The sequence below is a fragment of the Spizellomyces punctatus genome, assembly GCF_000182565.1.
Source record: "Spizellomyces punctatus DAOM BR117 chromosome Unknown supercont1.23, whole genome shotgun sequence".
Classification (NCBI taxonomy): Eukaryota; Fungi; Chytridiomycota; class Chytridiomycetes; order Spizellomycetales; family Spizellomycetaceae; genus Spizellomyces; species Spizellomyces punctatus.
The window spans coordinates 249,768-268,377 of NW_015971559.1; the positions used below are offsets into that span (position 1 = coordinate 249,768).

At 49.8% G+C, this 18,610-nt stretch overlaps 7 protein-coding genes across 8 annotated transcripts; 2 read left to right on the forward strand and 5 right to left on the reverse strand.

The window, feature by feature from the left end:
- Window positions 1-676: 676 nt before the first annotated feature.
- Window positions 677-4,955, reverse strand: SPPG_08642 (uncharacterized protein). The gene is made up of 11 exons (XM_016756787.1): window positions 4,741-4,955; window positions 4,279-4,632; window positions 3,969-4,207; window positions 3,027-3,896; window positions 1,800-2,963; window positions 1,682-1,732; window positions 1,525-1,614; window positions 1,406-1,459; window positions 1,238-1,342; window positions 1,045-1,177; window positions 677-964 (listed from the first exon to the last, which is right to left on the reverse strand). The coding sequence occupies exons 1-11, from the start codon at window positions 4,751-4,753 to the stop codon at window positions 894-896; spliced, it is 3,144 nt and encodes a 1,047-aa protein (XP_016604087.1). The 5' UTR covers window positions 4,754-4,955; the 3' UTR covers window positions 677-893.
- Window positions 4,956-5,527: 572 nt separating this feature from the next.
- SPPG_08643 lies at window positions 5,528-8,073 on the reverse strand. Of its 2 annotated transcripts, none has more exons than XM_016756788.1 (6): window positions 7,677-8,073; window positions 7,445-7,605; window positions 6,947-7,326; window positions 6,112-6,880; window positions 5,817-6,039; window positions 5,528-5,752 (listed from the first exon to the last, which is right to left on the reverse strand). In XM_016756788.1, the coding sequence occupies exons 1-6, from the start codon at window positions 8,017-8,019 to the stop codon at window positions 5,628-5,630; spliced, it is 2,001 nt and encodes a 666-aa protein (XP_016604088.1). In that variant the 5' UTR covers window positions 8,020-8,073; the 3' UTR covers window positions 5,528-5,627. The 2 variants fall into 2 exon arrangements, with proteins under 2 accessions (XP_016604088.1, XP_016604089.1); XM_016756789.1 differs by having other exon boundaries at window positions 6,947-7,377.
- A 105-nt stretch (window positions 8,074-8,178) lies between these two features.
- Window positions 8,179-8,922, reverse strand: SPPG_08644 (histone H3). The gene is made up of 2 exons (XM_016756790.1): window positions 8,695-8,922; window positions 8,179-8,630 (listed from the first exon to the last, which is right to left on the reverse strand). The coding sequence occupies exons 1-2, from the start codon at window positions 8,803-8,805 to the stop codon at window positions 8,331-8,333; spliced, it is 411 nt and encodes a 136-aa protein (XP_016604090.1). The 5' UTR covers window positions 8,806-8,922; the 3' UTR covers window positions 8,179-8,330.
- Window positions 8,923-9,181: 259 nt separating this feature from the next.
- SPPG_08645 (histone H4) lies at window positions 9,182-9,817 on the forward strand. Its single transcript, XM_016756791.1, has 2 exons — window positions 9,182-9,393; window positions 9,459-9,817. Exons 1-2 carry the CDS (start codon window positions 9,310-9,312, stop codon window positions 9,684-9,686), a joined length of 312 nt encoding a protein of 103 aa, XP_016604091.1. The 5' UTR covers window positions 9,182-9,309; the 3' UTR covers window positions 9,687-9,817.
- Window positions 9,818-9,949: 132 nt separating this feature from the next.
- On the forward strand, window positions 9,950-15,970 carry SPPG_08646 (uncharacterized protein). The gene is made up of 13 exons (XM_016756792.1): window positions 9,950-10,384; window positions 10,514-11,035; window positions 11,099-11,896; window positions 11,958-12,101; window positions 12,180-12,347; window positions 12,416-12,717; window positions 12,787-12,958; window positions 13,047-14,325; window positions 14,395-14,507; window positions 14,571-14,666; window positions 14,733-14,946; window positions 15,011-15,327; window positions 15,404-15,970. Exons 1-13 carry the CDS (start codon window positions 10,133-10,135, stop codon window positions 15,440-15,442), a joined length of 4,416 nt encoding a protein of 1,471 aa, XP_016604092.1. The 5' UTR covers window positions 9,950-10,132; the 3' UTR covers window positions 15,443-15,970.
- On the reverse strand, window positions 15,467-17,867 carry SPPG_08647 (uncharacterized protein). Its single transcript, XM_016756793.1, has one exon. It carries the CDS (start codon window positions 17,826-17,828, stop codon window positions 15,633-15,635), a length of 2,196 nt encoding a protein of 731 aa, XP_016604093.1. The 5' UTR covers window positions 17,829-17,867; the 3' UTR covers window positions 15,467-15,632.
- A 171-nt stretch (window positions 17,868-18,038) lies between these two features.
- Window positions 18,039-18,554, reverse strand: SPPG_08648 (uncharacterized protein). The gene is made up of 2 exons (XM_016756794.1): window positions 18,450-18,554; window positions 18,039-18,386 (listed from the first exon to the last, which is right to left on the reverse strand). Exons 1-2 carry the CDS (start codon window positions 18,523-18,525, stop codon window positions 18,070-18,072), a joined length of 393 nt encoding a protein of 130 aa, XP_016604094.1. The 5' UTR covers window positions 18,526-18,554; the 3' UTR covers window positions 18,039-18,069.
- Between the last annotated feature and the right edge of the window lie 56 nt (window positions 18,555-18,610).

Sequence of the window (18,610 nt, forward strand, 5' to 3'; positions counted from 1 at the left end):
CGTAGAAAAGAAAAAGCTACGCATGACGAAAGTCTTTAGGGCGATGGGCGGTGCATGCTTACCTAAAATCATTGGGGCGTGAAAATAGCGAAAATGCCAAACTGCCTTTGGCACGCCATTATGGTGTGCTTTTGCGCGACAGATACACTCTTCTTCTTTGTTCCTTGGCGGAAGGGTACTTGTCACAACAAACCCTTTTACGCGCAAACTGCGTGCTCCCCATTTGTGTCCATCCCAACAACCCTCGTGATTGGGGATTCATTGCCCGCCCCCTATTAACCATACCTTTTTTTGATGAGAGGATCGCCAGGTGATGGAGAGGTCTAACGATAACTGTTTTCCTGAGAACCTTATGTGCTATTAGAATCCCACCTCTACGTTGTTGGACAAGCTGTAGGATATGCGTGTCAAACTCTTATTGAATTTCAATCACGGTTGACAATGTACTTGCACATCCACAAGTTCACCTCTGCGACGAGGAGGCATAGCAGCTCATAGCAAAACTTTCGAGTTTCGGGTTTGAACAGGCTCATCCCATCCAACAGTGCCCAAAGCCATAGCGATACAAAATGCTATGGATGTCGCTATCGCATCCTGTCAAAGCAGTAATGGATGACATCGCCAAAAGAATGCGTTCAGGTCAAAGAACACCTGCACAGTCACGCTTGCCCAGAACCAGTGGCAAAAAGAGCGCAATGCGAGCGCAATTCCAATGCTTATATTGACCCCATTCATTTTACATCTTCACAGCCTCGCCCATGCAGCAGAATGGCCCTAGTCTCCAATCAATCATCTCGCAGCTCATGTATGCTGATATCGCTAAAAGCGCCCATCACTTTTTTCAAAATATTGTCACGCCTCCATCTCTCATGCCGATTCCGAAAACTTGCCAACTACGCAGGAAAGGTTTTCAATATATAGTTGAACAGCGTTAGGATCTTGCCTCGATCGCCGTCCATGATATCTAAAAGGAATTTACAGGTTAATATCGTGTGTTGGACCACGAAAAAAAAAATGCCACATGGACAAAATGGGTCAACCCACCTTGAGGAGAACAGAAACCAGTCGATATTCCCTTCTTGGTCAAGAAATTGAGTGCTACCGCAATGTTATCGATTTTATGGACAGGCAACATGGCGCGCTTATTGTACTTCCCAACAGACTCGCCCGTGCAGTCCTGAAATTTAAAACATTAGTTGCATGAACCGAACGGAGTTTGGTCCGCGCATGTTTTTACCTCTAGTGCATAAATCAGATTTAATCCATTCCCAAGTGCAGAGTATAGGTTATCAACTTGGATGTCATGTGCGACTAGGTGCTTGTTCAACCATTCCAGACCGCCCTGATGTATTTATATGGTGTGAGCATTTGCAAGCACACATCCAGCATGATCCGGACCGCCCACCTTTTCAATGGCCTTGTCATCTCCACTAACACTCGATTCCTTTCGCTTAAAGTTCTGTAACCGCCAGGTCAAGGTCAATACCTGAGAGAACTGCACTGCAACAGCCCGCATCTACATACCAGCGCTGGGCCGTTAAATAAATCTGTATGAGACGGAGAACGGCCCGCAGCTGCTACTCGACGTGTGGTCGGAGATACCACAGCCGGTTCCTTTTGATGCAGAAATATGCGTAATATGAGTTTCAATATACTGAGCACAATGATAAAAATTACTTACAGCCTGTGTATCCTGGTCCCCTGGACGAGTCTGAAGCGGAGCTGGGAGCACCTACACATACAAGGCGATCAGGAACAGGTAGAGATTTCACGTCTTTGAAACGCTCCAAAATGCTTACTTCTTCCGGAGGCGGCGTACCAGCACCGTCCGCTACATGTTCTTCAGCAATATGGTCATCCTGTGACAGTGACCGTGGAAATGCTGGCGGTCCGCTCCTCCCAGTGACCGCAGCGGCCAACGCTCCCAGGGCCCCATGGTTGGTAGCAAAGAGGCCAGGAATTCTCCGCGGTTTGGGAGAAGGAGCCTCCCCGTGATCCTCAACTGCCGTCGAAGACGGTTCTTCATGGCCAGGAACGGAATCCGTAGCCGAAACCGTTGACACCACAGACATTGGACGCTCACTCGCCATTGAGGTAGGTCGTTGAGCAGTGCCCGGTGGCATCGGTCGTACCTCAGCCGGAACCTCGTCAAAGTGCGTACTCTTACGGGTAGCGCCCGGTTTGGGAGGCACATTAGGAAGGGGTGGCGATGGACTATGGTCATCTGCCGTGCTCTTCCGCATTGGGCTATGTGAAGGAACTGGCCTTGGTGGGCGGCGTGGGACTGGTGCTGGAGGTTCAATCGTCCCGACCGGAGGCGAGCCTGGGGATTGTGGCTCGTCGTAGGTACCTCTCCTAATGGGGGTGGAAGGAGCTACTCGCGGTGGAAATCGACCGATGGATTCCTCTGACGGTGTATCCTGATGGACACTGCGACGGTCTCCGGCTTCGGAATACATGCTCGTCGGACGGCCAGCACTGGCGCCGGAATCAGAATACATACTCATCCGATTCCCTCGGCCACTTGCAATGCTAGCAGTCTCATCTGCTTCTGAAGCCGTCTCATCGCCAGTCTTTTGGTTGCCTCGCATCACAGAAGCGAGCGCGCTCATGGCAGAATTGCCCTGAGGCTTTTTAGGCCTTGAGGGTACAGCTGGAGGTCTCTCTGGACCTCCTGCCGGAGCTTCGGTGTACCCGTCATCGCTAGCGTGTTGTTCTCCAGATTGAGCAATCTGGTCTGTAACGCCAGGTAGACTAGCACCGATAGACCCAGGTCGGCTATGGGTCGGCTTGGAAGATCGGGAACTTGTGGAACTCTGTGATTTCTCATGTCCGCGCGTAGAGTCTTCATATGGCTCTTCTTCACGGGCTTGTACAGGAGGCCGTGCTGCTGGGCGAGGAGGGACTGCAACGGGTGGATGATCCACTTCTGCGCCTGCCTCCTCAGAAGGGTGCGAAGGCTCCTGTTACACATCACAACGGTTAAGGCTGGAAATCATTCGTAGATTAATCAGCAGGACACTTACCGTAGATTCCGAAGCGTGAGGCTCATGCTCTCCGGTCTCGTCATCCTTTCCGCTCTTTTTGCCTTTCTTTGGTCTGGACTTTGTCAAGTGACTGAGCATACCGCGAATCCCCATCTTTGGTGACTTTTGCCCCTTATGTTTGTCCTTTTCCTTCCCGGCGACATTCTGGTCAGACACAGATGAGCTCATCTGCTGGGGCGGCGCCAGGCTCTGTTCTGGCATGGAAGTCACAGTTGGAACCCGTGCAGGCGCTGCTGGCGGCTGCTGGCCAGGCACAACTGCAGCAGGCGGTATTGCATGTGTTTCTGCGGGTTCATCCTCCATCTGTGGATAGTCCTGTTCTGACTGCACGTCTTGAGGCTCCTGAGTCACTTCTCGCGTCAGGGAACGAGGGTTATACTGATCATCGTCACTCCCGGCTTCATCTTGCGCTGAGTATTGAACAGCAGGACGGTTGAATTTTGGCGGGGGTCCCGAAAGCATACGATTAAGGTTGGATACAAATCCCGTACGGCCGTCCCCTGGCGGATTTCCACCCTCGGTCTCTTCCACGTCCATTTCTTCGGCCTCATCTGGCGTCAAGTCCGTTAGTGACTGACGGGACTTTGCAACCGGTGATCGCTCGATCGGCGGAGGCAGACGCGAAGTAGTAGAGGGGCCCTGATTAACGGCGATGCTTTTTGGTCGGGGCTTCGTCAGTGGTGGCGGCTGCGGTGGCGGCACAGCTTCTGAGGCAGAATATGGTCGTGACACCGCAGTATCTGCCGCGGGTCGAGGAACAACGGGTGGTGGTGACGGATTTGTCTTAACCTGTGTCGCAGTCCTCTGAGGTGCCGAAACTGGATGGGGACGGGGAGCGGTTGCTGAAGGCTGCAAAAATGAACGGACAATCATGATCAGCGAACTGCATATTGGAAACGATACAAATTACACATCACGCACCTGAGAAGTGGTGGACTGCGTTACTTCAAGCTTATTGGTTACACGCTGAATCCTTGCGCTTAAACGGTCCTCTGTTGCGGCGTTCGCAGTTTCGATCATGCCCAAATATGTATCATGGACGTCATTACGGAAAGTTGTAGTGATAAAGTCATTCAACAGAGCGTCGAGTCCTCCAACAAGGTCCATTCGATGAGCAATCTCTTGCAGAGCTTGTCGGCATGATTCTACAGCACCTTCACCTACACGCGTCGTTCAAAGATTCAAGGTTTAGAGCGCGTTCCTTCCATTGCATATTGATTAACGACAGCACCTAAATCATCAGAATTTGCATCGTCTGCTCCATCTGCCTCATATACAAAGCGAACTTCGTCCAGCACAATGTTCACCAATTTATCTAATTCTCGTCGTAGAGCTGCATCCGCCCTTCCAACTGCATCTCTAAAAGAGGTCTTCAACGAACGAACCAGACGATCATCGACAATATGTGTGGTGTTTTCAGTGAGCCCAGTCAGTGCGCGCCCATACGATTCCACGTCGTCCGTTGCAGCATAGGCTGACCGTATGAGAGCAGACGAAGGATTTTTCTCATGAGCTTCATAGCTTGCAACGACTTTCTTCAGCCGCTCCGTAGCAGCGGACAATTGGGCGCTTGGGTACCTTGACGCTACGTTTGAAAAATATGCAAATTGCAGGTCAGCCATGTGTGTCAACTGGTCCTCGCGCTCCACATCCCTCCGATCGCACTGAGCTCAGACCCACAAAGGGTTTATACCTTGTAGTGACATGTCCCTATTCTTGTCCGCAGGTGCGTTTTATAGTTGTGCCAAGTTTCCCGGATGGCGCGGCGCATAAACACACGAGACGTAAAGGGCGATCCGCTCACACAGTCGAAAGTTGTCATGCAAAAGCAAATAATGGCGAACCGCAGATTTCTCCAAGTGTAGTCCTGTACACTTGACAGTTCTGGCAAGCGTTCTAAAGATAGCCTAACTTGGATGGGCAGCGGGCCTGCTGTTGAAGCGCTTGGGCGGCCAACTGCACGGCGCATCACGTGCCCCAGTCGTGTGTAACCTAGCTAAGCCTGCTGCTCCATCAGTTATTTAAGGTTAATGGCAATAACAAACATGTTGTTTGGGTTTGGCAGCAACCAGCTCGGATAAAGCCTGACTACTATCTGGCTTAATTACACATATGACACATTAGGGTTGGTCTAACTGGGTAACTAGTGTCCACCACCACAAGACAAATCCTACAAAGGCCGGGGTCCGAAGCGTTCCGGTCAGAGAACGTTCAGATACTAGTTGAATGAGTGATGCGCGTGGCAACGGCAAAATGTTCCACTGATTAGATGTACGCACGAGCAATCATTGCAATCATCATGGCCGCAAATCGATATGTTTTGTTTATCTCCATGATGGTGCCACAATACATGTGGTTAATTCACAAGAGGACTAAAGAAGGGGATATGGTTGGCTCCTTTAGACATGTTCCTTCCTACTTGTGTCAATGATTCTCCAATTACAAGGCTGCCTTATCAGATGGCACTGGTGGAAACAACATGATTGAATAAGCTCCTGATTTTTTCAGTTTTTTTAATTTCTAAACGTGTCTCTATGATACATGTAATCCCAGACCCCCTTTTCTACCGACCCACATCATCTACCATTGCCCATCGAATCCCATGAAGCCACTCAAGAGAAAGACGGGGAAATATCGCTTCTTCTCTAAAGTCGAACACCAGTTCCACGCCGAGGTCAATCTTCCATCAATGCATGAACCAGCGTCTAAAAACAGTAGCACATTGAAGATCCATATTGAATCAGTAATGGTTAGGTAACAAACACTTACCAAAGAAGTTATCCGCACCACTTCCGTCAAAGGCATGTCGAAAGAAGTCCGCGAGTATCTCCTTCCGTAATCTTTCCGTCCCTCCAAACTGTCCGTCAATGTAACCCTTTATGCCGGGATTCTTGACCAGATCTTCCAACTGCCCCAAACAATTGCAAATTGGCAAAAGAATGCGGTAAACTTGGGTGTATTTGTCGATAAACATGAGCGCATTTGGAACATTCTAATAGAGCACATATCGATGTAACCGATTAGATACATATGGATAGCGAGTACGAGGTTTGCATATACTCACATGATCTCCCAAATGGATCACTGATGACCCAACCCAGTAGCCCACCCTCTTCTGTGCACGATGCAAAATCGTGTGCATCATCCGCGACACCCTTGGGGCGGCCTGCACGCGATTCAATCCCTGGCCGGTATCTCTCAGGCGGTAGCCGTTTTCATCGCTCAACAGATCCTGCTCAGCAAGGCTCCAGAGCATAAACATATCGTGCATAATCTCTCTCCACAGTGTCAAGGACTGCAATACATAGTGGTATTGCTTGCCATGATCGTGTGAAAGCCGCGCACCTCCTCGCCCCGATCTAATCGCCAGGGAAAACCCTTGCTCTTCCTTTTCAGCATCAAAATATTTTTGCAGGTACGATATCATCTTATCACAAGGGTCCCTATTAACGCGTAGGAAAGCATGATTGTCGCCAATGGAATATAGACATTGTCGGATGAGGTCCGGCTTCAATTCACTACTTCCATATTTTCGCGCCAGCTGCTCAATGGCGCGCTCTTTCATTTTGATTTCCGACTGAACTTGATGCCGGCTTTTCCCTTCAGACAGAATCTCCTGTGTTGCTATCGCGATCAGATCGTCTTCCAGAACTCTCAATCCATTCAGCTCGCTGAGGACCGTGTACACAGTCTTTATAGGTTTAACACAGGTAAACTCCAGCATATCTTTTACTTCAGGGATTTGCGAGTCTTGCAGCAGGTAAACAAGCTTCCCGTAAGTAGTTCGCATCTTCTCCGGATTCATGATCTTATGCCGCCGCCCTAGCTCGAAGCTAATTGTAACAAAACATGGGGTGAGGGGTTATGATACTGAGCCACAAAAACATGCCCTTCCTTACATTTCCTGGAAGAACTCGGCATTACTTCCGAAATCTCTATCTTGGAAAAGTTCTTGTCCAACTTTGTAATCAGCCGCCAACACAAGACCCGATAATATGGCACAAAGTTCTTTGATTTGCGACACAATCCGCTTGCTTTTGCTTCCATAACTTAGGATATCGATACGGTCTGTATACTCAGACACGCTCAGTGCAGCTTCCAACAAACGAAGGTATTTGCGCTCGTCCAAGGTTAACCGTAATGGTATAAACTTTGCTCTCTCCAAGAACCAGTCACCAACGGGCGCCTTCGCGGTTGGCTGTTCGCCCATCAATTTGAAATCGTCGCTGAGTTCCTCATCTTCCTGGTTTTCGCCGTTGGCCGTTACAGCTGGTTCTGCCTGAATTTTAAGATATTTTAGGGCGGTATGGATGATCCCCGTCCCTGGACTCTTTGTCACGCATTATTGATGAATCCTCTTCAGCCCGGCAATTTCCCCTCTCAGTTTCCCTACCCACCTCTGCTTTTCCATTCGATCGCTTCGCTTTCTTCTGGGGGGTTGTCGATTGCAAGGATTTTGTGCTGTGTCGCTTTCGATTTCCCTTGCGGTGCTGTGAGTGGAAGCAAACTTCGCAGTAATTGTCCGCACACTGCTCGCAAAACACCGACGCAGGTTGATCTGCAGTTGTACAAGACCATCAGCCTGTCAAGCAGAAAATAGTCTGCTAAAAGCTGGAGAACAAAACCAACCTTCACACTCTACGCAATATCCGACAGGCGCCGACTTGTTTTTCCCTCGCCCATTTTCAGAGTCACTTCCGCTGGCACTTGCTTCCGCATCAGTGTCCTCCCCTACTCCATTCTGTGAATCTGGTCCAAGTCTCTCGACTTGACCGTCCAAAATGTCCCCCAGACTGACGGAACCCTGCGCCGTTGTGTTGCTCTCGTCACTAACGGCAATGTCCATGGGCGAATCACCACCGATATTATTGGCTGGGAGGGGGGAATATAAAGGTGTGGAAGGAGGAGAGGGTCTTACAACCCAGGATGCGTCTGTGGCGTGTGCGGAATCTTGTAACGTTTGTCTGCTCATCAGGTTAGGGCAGAGTTCCGACTCGACACTCCTCCAACCTGCAGTGCAATGGGGAACTGGGCCAGAAAACAAAAAAAGCTCAACAGAGCTTGTAGACATGGGCGGCACAGTCACAGCAACTGCGCGCGCTAGTGACAAAGGTAAATGATAGACAAAAAGTATGTTGTTCATTGCATTTATTGTCGACGATCACAAAAAAGTATTTACAAGTGTAATAAATCAATTCTCTTGCTTCCCGGAGTAACTACATAACACCAAGGTAGCGTTCAACAAACGCTAGTGTTCCAGGTTGGGGTGTAATTGTAACGCGTTTAAGAACGCTCTCCACGGAGACGGCGGGCGAGCTGAATGTCCTTGGGTTGGATGGTCACACGCTTGGCGTGGATGGCAGCCAAGTTGGTGTCCTCGAAGAGACCGACGAGGTATGCTTCCGAAGCTTCCTGAAGGGCTCCAATGGCCGATGACTGGAAACGGAGGTCGGTTTTGAAGTCTTGAGCAATCTCACGGACGAGACGCTGGAAGGGAAGCTTGCGGATCAAAAGTTCGGTAGACTTTTGGTACCGACGAATTTCACGAAGGGCGACGGTACCGGGCCTGTAACGGTGAGGTTTCTATAAAGGACGAGTAAGTTTACCGAGTTCATCATGAATCAAAGAAGAAACGGGGGATCCCTACCTTGACACCACCGGTGGCGGGAGCAGACTTGCGGGCAGCTTTTGTGGCCAACTGCTTACGGGGAGCCTTTCCTCCGGTGGACTTACGAGCGGTTTGCTTGGTACGGGCCATTGTGTTGTAGTCTTGAAGGTCGAGTGTGAAAAGTCTTGAAGGTGTCGAGTTGCCGAAGTTCGGATGGCGTTGTCTTGATGACTTTCGTTGATCGATGTGCTGTTGGTATGATGAACTGGAGGGGACACGACAGATACCTGCCCTTTTATAGACGCGAGAAGAATGGTCGCGTAATTAACAATATACAATAATACCAAATCGGGTCATATTACCAAAATGCACCGGCACAGTCATCTAAATGGCGGCGTAGCCACGGAGAGCGTTAATTGCTCACGTGACCGTAATTAAGCCCGATTTGGTTATAGTATCATTTTCCGCAACCCCAGGTGGGTCCCTTGACGGCTATAAAAGGGGCGCGTCAGTTGCGCTTCCCCCCAACTCTTCACCCCACCACAGCAGCGTAACTCAACCTCCCCGGCTCACAAGCACAAGAACAGTCCCCGACGACTCGTCAAGGCACCGACTTCAGCACTTCAAGAACACCAACAACAACACTTCAGCACAATGTCCGGACGCGGAAAGGGAGGAAAGGGACTTGGAAAGGGAGGCGCAAAGCGTCACCGTAAGATTCTGCGCGACAACATTCAGGTAAGACTCCTTGCGCCCTTTTGACTCTTGTTTTCTACCGCTAATCGTTCGCTGCCTTCTCTTAGGGTATTACCAAGCCTGCCATCCGTCGTCTTGCTCGTCGTGGTGGTGTAAAGCGTATCTCTGGTCTTATCTACGAAGAGACCCGTTCCGTTCTCAAGGTGTTCCTCGAGAACGTCATTCGCGACGCTGTAACTTACACCGAGCACGCCAAGCGCAAGACTGTCACCTCACTGGATGTTGTATACGCCCTCAAACGCCAGGGCCGTACTCTCTACGGTTTCGGTGGATAAGCATTCTCACTCCCTCAAGATATCAAATACAGAAGAACGGCGTTTGTCAACGCCAATAGTTCATTGCATTATTGTCGTGCTCTTCCTTGTACATATGAGTTTAAGCGAATAAATCAATTGATTGATAACAACTCGTTGTCTCCATTATAATTGTCAATACCTGCTCTGCATGCGCAGTTTTCTCCTGTCCTCCAAATGGCGGGCATGCATTCATTGCAAAAAGGGGTTTGGTTGAAGAGTTGATGATCACGTGATCCGGTCCAGGACATTCGCGTGAGAGTGCGCAAGATCGTTCTCAGAATTCAACCAGTTACATACCCGACGTCCACTTGCTGGAGACGTAGATCAACAGTGTGAGCACAGTCCGGGAGCTTCCCGTGCCCCGTCACATTCCTTCCGCAGTTCCACACGCGTAGCCCCGTCTGGGACGCGCATTGGCATCTCGTATGGTCATGGCGATGACAGCGACGGCGGCTCCTCCTCTACTCCCGCAGTGGAGGTCAGAATCACCGGGACCGGATTGCGCAACACTCCGTCACCGCCTGGAAAAGCTGGGCTACAAGGAATATCTCCCACCAGATGCTGTCCCTTTGGTTAGAAAGTTACTTGCAGATTTGGTAGTGACGACCGAGACGTGCCGAAAGTCAAAGATAGAAACAGACAAGTGGAAGGCCGATGCGGCTGCAATCCAGGCTCAGGTAAGCTAAAGCGTGATTTAAACATCATGACGACTTTATTGGATCTCCACAAGAAAGCTATGGATTTGTTGTGCTTTTGTACTTTCCAACCTTCCCGCGTTGTAATCGCATCACTTTATGACTTCCTAGGTGTCACCTTTACGGAGTGAGATATCTCGGCTCACAGCGGAGAATAATCACCTTCACCACGATATAGTACGATTGGCCGACGAGCGTGATGCCCGTGAGAAGCGAACAGCGCAAGCAGCGCGCCGTTTCGAGTCGCAAACAGCAGATCTGAGATTCGTGGCATCACAGTATGCGCACCGTGTCGAGGTCGAGCAACAGCGGGTGGAGGAAGCACGTGCGAAGACAGAAGAGGCACTCGCAAAGCTGGGGCTATTTGAGAAGGCGATTGCCGAAAGCAAGGTTAACGCAAAGAGCACTGGCAAAGGGAAAGGGGACGCAGCTGCGAGAGCGGAAAAGCTGTTTCAAAGACTGCAGAAGATTGATATTGAGACTGGCCTTGAGCCACTTCAAAATCCCCCGGTGCACTTTCCTCCCCCTGATCCAATGATCGCGGATATGGTCAAGCTGGCGGAGGGTCGCATTGCAAATCTGGGAAAAGCCATGGACCTGCTATCCGCCAAAAACCTGGATCTGGAAAATGAGGTACTCATTTGTCATTTTACCCCTGGGATCAACCTCCACACCACTGACTCTGCATTTTACCAGCTCGACCTCATTCGAAAGAAACTTGAAAATCGAGAGCAAGAGATGGAGCGGCTTGGTGCTCAGCTCGAGATTGCACGTGCGCAGCAGTTTAGTACCGTCCCGCTGAGCAGCGGTACCCGGGAAGGAGGCGTAGACGGGAAAGTGCAGAACATTCAGGATCTTAACGTTGCAAGACAGCGGATCGAGCAATTGGAGATGCAGTTAGAATATCTGCAGGAGCACGTGGAGGGACTTGAAAAAGAAATCAGTGCTCATGATGAAGAGAAACAGAATTTGTACGCTACTCTTGATGCAGAAAAGCAATCTCTCGCCCAACAATTAGCCCGTGAACGTGACCGAACGAAAGGCTTAATGAATAGTGTGGACAAGCTTGAACGCATGGTTGAGCAAAACGATGTTATTCGAGAAAAAGGCATCCGACAGGACGCCAAGAAAAGACGGAGCATGAGCCCCGAAAAGCAGAAGCCCGAATCTGACTCTGCGGAGGAGACTTCTGGTGTGACGGCCAAGGCAAATGCAAATGAGGAGCGACGTCAGGTTAAGAGGTTACAAGATGAGGTCGAAGCCCTCAAAAACGAAAATGCGCGATTATCGGAATATATGCGAACTCGGCCACCAGAACAGGTTATACCGCCAGTTTCCGGGGACAGTACTCGACGTCAGGAAGAGCGGGATCCAAGTTTGCCTCAGCAAATCCAGAAGCTTAAGGACGAGAAAGCTTCGCTCACTATCCGATTAAGGGAAACTGAAGCACAGAAGTGGGCTTTAGAGACCGATTTCAAATCGTTACAAGGACAGGTATATGGATATCCAATTCGCGCAAGAAACCTATATGCCATTGCTGATGTATTTACGGCAGATTGAGCATGCAAGTAAACTGGAAAGTGAACTGGTCTCTTTAAGAACTCGCGCGCAAGTGCTGCAGAGAGAGTTGGCCACTCAGCAAATTGAGTGCAATCAAACGACCAGGAACCTGGAAGTGGCCGAGAAGATAAAGGACGAGGTGAGCAGTAGCAAAGAATTCGGTTCTAATACTTGACTTTTTTTTCGACAATCTGATGACCTTCGCATAACTAAATAGGCTCTAGCCAACCAAACGCGACTTGCAACTAGTCTGGATGCCGTACAGCGAGAGCGTGACGATTTAATTCTTGTGCTACAGAAATTCGAGATGCAACTGACTGATGTGCAAAGCTGCGTCGAGATCGTCACGGCTGATCGCGACAACATTGCGGCACTTTATACCCAGGTTGGCACTCTTCAGAGACGTTGCGAGTATCTTGTCACTTACGACTGGAACTCATCGGAACTTTGTAGGTCACAGAAGAATTACACCTACTTCGCAGCAATCCCTCTCTCCAAGTGCCAAAGGGTCAGGTCCCTCCTCCACGACCAACTGCACCTCCCGAACCTTCTGCCCCAGTGCTATCACCCGAAACTGGAGAGCCGCAACGCACTGTAGACTTTGCGCAATGGACTGACAGTCAACAAAAAATACGTCAGCTTGAAGAAGAGGTGCAGCAGCTACAGCAAGACCTTAAGGCCGCGGTGCATCGGCAACGAGAGATTGGCACTGGAGCTGATGATGTAGTACAGCATCTTCATGGGGAGTGTGAAAGGTGTGTGCCCATTCATCGTTACTGCAGCAATTTCCGCGTGCTTTCGATTAATATGCATATGACTCTTAGCTTACGGGCTGCGCTGGCGATAAAGGAACGTGATAATGCGGAACTCCAAGACCGTTTGCGAACTGCTGAGAAGCTAGGGGAGAACATGCAGCTGGACGCGGAAGACCTTCGACGACGAGAAGAAGCTCTGCGTAGCCGGATTTCTGAAATGGAGGCAGAACGCGATCGCGGGGTAAGTTCTGCATCTCCCATATGGCGGCATCACGTCCTGCTCTCAGCGAAATATCGAGAAGATTTAACAAAGCTTTTATCCAAATTAGAGCTTCCAAGTACGAGATTTCCGCTCAAAGGTTACTGATCTCGAACTGCGGTTGTCGCGGGCGACAGCAGAATGCGAACGTTTCCGGAAAGAAATGGAAATGCAAGCCCGTCAGTTAGCGGAGCAGCGGCAACTTCTAGTGGAGGTTGACGGTGAAAGGGACAAAGACAGAGCTGAGATGGATCGAAAGTGTGAACGAATTGTCGAATTGGAGGGCATTGTCTCAAATCTGCAAAACGGAACGCTGGCTGCGGAACAAGATATTGGAAATCTTCGCGAACAGGTCGATCTCCTGAACCATCACCTAAATGAGCGGGATGCAGAAGTCGGGGCGCTTAGAACAAAGGTTGAAAATTTAATAGGCGACCGCGATCGATGGGCGGCAGAAGCACAGCGCAACGGCGAAGAGGCGCGCAATGTGGGTATGGACCTCGCGGCGTTGACAAGAGAGAATCAAATGTTAAACGGAGAGCTAGCGGAGGTCGCGAGCGACCGAGAAAGACTACGAGCGGAACTAGCGGAGACTGAAAGACAAGTGCAGCTTCTTGACGAGCTTGTTCAGGCGAAGGATCAGGAGCGGGAACGCCTCTTTGCTGCATACAGAAAGCTTGTGGCTGAACATGAGCGGCTTGATGTGGGTGTGCGCCTGGCGGGAGAGGAGAGCAATAACATGAGAATGGAGGTCATCCTGAGGGACAAGAGAGTACAGCAACTACAAAAAGCTCTAGATGAAGCGGCTGGAGAGGTCACAAAGTATAAGATTGACTTGGCCGCGTTCGAAAAACAGTGCAATAATCTGTCAAGGTCACTGGCGACGGCAGAGCGGGCCATTCGCCATCTAGAGTCGGACAAGCAGCGCCTGCTCAGAGATATCGCGGCAGCCCGCGATTTAGCCCTTTCCCTTGAGCGTCATAAGGAAGAGCTGCAAAAGCAGCTTACCAGTGTGACGCTAGAGTGCGAGCGCATGCAGGCGTTAATAAAGAAGCTGGAAACAGATCGTGAAGCAACAGGGGCACAGATCCGCGCGGAAAGGTTGAAATCGGAGCGGCTAGAACATCTTGTCGCCATGGAGAGAACCCGTCAGTTTCAGACAGAAAAGGCTGCCAAAGATTATCAGGAATCAAAGGGGACGCTGGAGGATCAATTGCAACAGGTCAATCAGCAGCAAGCGCTGTCGCTACAGGCAATGAGCAGTGACATGAAGGAAGCTCAAGCAGCGCGCGACAGTCTCAAGAAGCAGATATCCCAATTAGAGGGTGACTTGGCACGCACAAGAGAAGGTATGTCACCCGTTGCCCTCACTCATTCACCAGTCGCAGACCCAACGTACTGACTCATCTGCTTCATAGCGCTTTCACAATCCGAAGACCGCTGTCATAAACTATCTTTGGAGGTCGCTGAATTAAAGGAACAAGTGGCGAATAAACAGATGGTGATGGAAGATCTCATGCGCGTGCATGAGGTACGTCGGCAAACCTCCTTTGGGCACCATGTGCAAATTGAACTAAAGATTCAATACATACAGGCAAGTGAACCGGGCGGAGTGCGAGGCAAGAGTGATCTAGAAAGAAGGATCATGACTGAATTGGAGAACACAAAGCGACAGCTGAAGAAATATGAGGTACAGCGCCTGCACAATCACAAAGACTGTAAGATAGTAAGGGTCATTAAATCCGGTATTTAATAGGCACAAATCGCCCAACGTTTCCGCACCCCAGAAAAGATTTCTCCGGTCAGTGCGAAGACTTCTGATAATGACCCTGGTCTAGAACAATCTCCACACCCGCGTGGTATCTCATTGCCATCAGGGAATGACGCGGAAGCTGGGAGTAGTTCCCCCAATTCTCGCTCCGAAGGCAGCGCCTTGGACGACTCTACGGAAGAGGATCCTGTGGTTGAAGGTAATTAAATTGCCGGATAGTTGTCGGTGGGCATTGCGCATGACCCGTTGATATTTGCTACCAGAAATGCTTGCCAAATTCGAGGCCGAGCGGCGCCACACAGGCAAGAGGAGTATCAGCCCCGGCAAGAGTTCCTCGCCTACCCCATCAGAAGCGCGGAAAAGTCCCTTGGTCTCCAGCGGCAAGCATTCATCCAATTTGTCAACACCAGCGTCAACTACGAGCACGACCCCAACGTCAGCTGCAAAGAGTGTCGTCTCCCCGAGGCATAGGACACCTCCGCCACCCATATCGAGAAGCGGGACAACTTCACCTGCACGAGATGAAGAGCGCCAGAAACGTTTGGACGAGAGCCGAAGGTTATTGGAGACAATTGTACAGGTATGATCAACCAGAAGCAAGAATAGTCGTGTATTTTGATTTGGTATCGACTCAACATACTGGATGACCATTCCAGGTTAAGGATGCATTACAAAGTCCTGGGAGTGGAAGATAGGGTGAATTGGAAATTGTATAGTTATTTGCGCTGTTGGCCGTTTGTTTATATAATTTATATCTCTTGGTCAAATAATGGAAACCAAACCAAGAAAAGGGCTACTGATATTATGCGACCATCGTGATCGAATGAAGTCGAAAATGAAACCAAACTGCAAACTGCGATGAGCCATGCGAATCATGAACCTCAGTTAAAATTTCTTCCCAACACGACTGCTCTTCATCGACACCGTCTTGCGCAATCCCTTAAACTTTCTAGCCTCATTTCTACTCATCCGGTTTCTATCCCTAGTTCCTTTTCCACCTTCCCAAAATCCACTACCGGCATTCTTCACGGTCTCCTTGCCGCATTTACAGACACCCTCTTTGGTATACGGCTGCTCGCGCGAACAGAATCCGCACACCATACGGGTAGCCCAAGCCATTTCGTGCTTATCGGCTTTCCCTTCTTCGTGACAAATATCGCATGGATAAACTTTGCTGCAGCAAGGAAAGCGAAACCACCGATAAGATTTCTTGTAGTGAGAGCATGTACCGTTTTTGGGGAGCGGGGTGTTTGGGATAAAGATCTGGGCTGGGTCCTTTGCGGCCGTTTTGATCCTATTGGATTTCTTGGGAGGTAGCGATGCGTTTCCTAGCGTAAGAAACTTTACTTGGTCAACCTGCAGCGTCATTTTTGTGTGGCATGTCGTGCACGACATTGTAGTCGGATGGTTCCGAACAAGAGCTTTAAACCCGTGGCCGTTTGGTTGTGGACGGGCGCATGAGTCGCAGGTTGCGATATAATTCGAAGGGAGAAGGTCAAAAGGGATGCACATGTCCAGGTCAATGTACCCGATGGACAGTGATCCTGGATGGAGCATTTCAGATCGATATAAAAGTCCGAGAGTCGTCTTGCATTGTGGACAAGGAGTGTAGCGCGGTGTAGTAGTGAGGTTATGGACGTCGACTGACGTTTTGCAGCGAGTACAGCGGACTGCAATGTTGAGGGATGTACATTCGAGAAGGGAGATGCTGGTAAGATGGATGTCGGGAAAGCGGATTTGTGTTCCTCTGTGACTTGACGGTGGTGGTGGTGTCGGTATTGCGGAGAGATAGGTGGATATTTTCTCGCTTAGATCAATAGAATCTCCGGGATATGATTGGTCCGGGTCGTTTTGCAACTGCCCGGCGTCAGTTCCTTCCTCTTCTGGCACTCTACTGCCGATATGCCGACGATCACGCTGACTTTCTTCATCCTCGTCGGATCCCCCCGCGGAAGAGGGGCTACTGGTTGATGCGTCGTCGTCCCCGACACGTTGTCCGTAATATCCATCTCCCGGCCCCGCCGATGGTACATCCTCAGCAAAGGTCACCGTCCCGTTGGTTAAACCAGAAGCAATCCTCTCTCGTCCTTCGTTTCTCACGAATACTATCCTGCCTGTAGGTTCATCGGGCATTACCAACAGCTGTTCCAGGTTCCTGTCCAACCAGTTAATCATCTGCAGTAAACGTATCCTCGAGGCTGTAGCCTTTCTCATCCACGCCTTCTCAACGTTACGGCGTAAGGGGAATGGGATCTCAGGATTGATGACAGTTATGTGCGATGGGGTAGTCGGATACGTCGCGGGAATTCCAATGTGTAATAGGAGAATAGCTAAATCAAATGGGAAATCTGGATCGGTGGGAACCATGCCAATTTGAACAATGGTTTCCTGCGCTGTCTCTGATATGATATGGTATCCAGCCTCCCGAAATCGGCGCTCAAGCTGGTGTAAGTCCACCTGACGAGTGAGGTGGGCTTTGTCGACTGGGTCCGATGTTTCATTTAGCCGTGCTTCGAGGTCTTTCGGGGTCGGTCTTGCAACTGCAGGTGGAGGTTTTGCATTCTTTTTAGCAGAGGTATTCTTCGAGTTCAAAGTTTGAGACGCAGCAGGGTTGCTCCGATCGCCTTCCTTGGGAGAGGCTGTATTCACGACAGGTGCTTTTTTTGGAGTGGTTTTGGAAATTGGCTTTCTCTGCCTTCTCCTATTTTTCGCAATTTTCAATGTTGCAGATCTCGCTTCCGATAATGCACCTGTTTGTGACACTGGTTGAGGTTCAATTTGACTGTTCCCATCATGTGTGCTTATGTCGTGGTGGTTGATTGCGGTGATTGGAGATGGTTCCTGGTCGTGGCTATTTCTTTTTATTTCACGCGGGCGTCGTGTACTCTTACTCTTTCTCTCGCTCTGAACTGTGCCCTGCTTTTGCTCGACCGTCACATGCAAGAATTTGCAGTTCTCCCCAGTACGGCAGCCACCAGAAGATTTAAAGAAACGACACTTTGGTACAGTACGAGGACGAAGTGTAGGCGCAGGGCTATACTGGGGTAGCTGGGGAACAGTAGATATTTGGTCGGTGGACATGCCGTTGGTGTTGGCTGCAAGGAACAAGGTTGGAATGTTTTGGGGACGAAGTGTTCTCGGTTGGGTTTTAAAATGGTGATGACATACAAGGGTGGGACAGCCATGGCAGACTGCAACATGACTGTCCCACCGAGGACTTGTTTGCATTTCTGACATTCCGTTTAACGATGTTGATATCATTTAAACATCCAAAAAGCTTTTTTGATAAACTGCTTGAAAGTCGATAATTTATTCTTTGATTTCACAATTTTGGTACAAGGAGTAACAGTTCATCCTCACTAATGCCATCTGCATTTCCAGTACCAAGACCTTCGTTTTCGAACTCTTCATCGATAATCTTGGTTACGTCGACAAGGGCTTTAGCACCCACCAAGTCCGCAATGAAAATAAGCGAGCGGATAACATCATCGGGTATGTTAGGCTGGGCTTGCTTGGATCTGGCCCATATTTTATCCACGACTGCATGTGGGATGCCAACTGAAAATCCTGCCGAGAATAGTGAAGGTGCCACTGCAGCTCCTGCAGATGTCGTGTTTGCAGCTCCTGCCATTGCTTCCGCTGTAAAGAATAAGCATTCCGTCAATATCAGCTCTTTTTGGATAAATATATGGACCAACTAACCTGCTGGCCACTGTGGTGTTGGCCCATCTCCGACAGAGGTGATTCTTGTCCCATCATTCATTCCGTTCTCTTCCATGGTGAATAGTGGAGAAACCAACCTGGAAGACCGAGAGCCTTTCACGTAATGAACATTCATGAAGTTACACGTGATTCAGGCAATT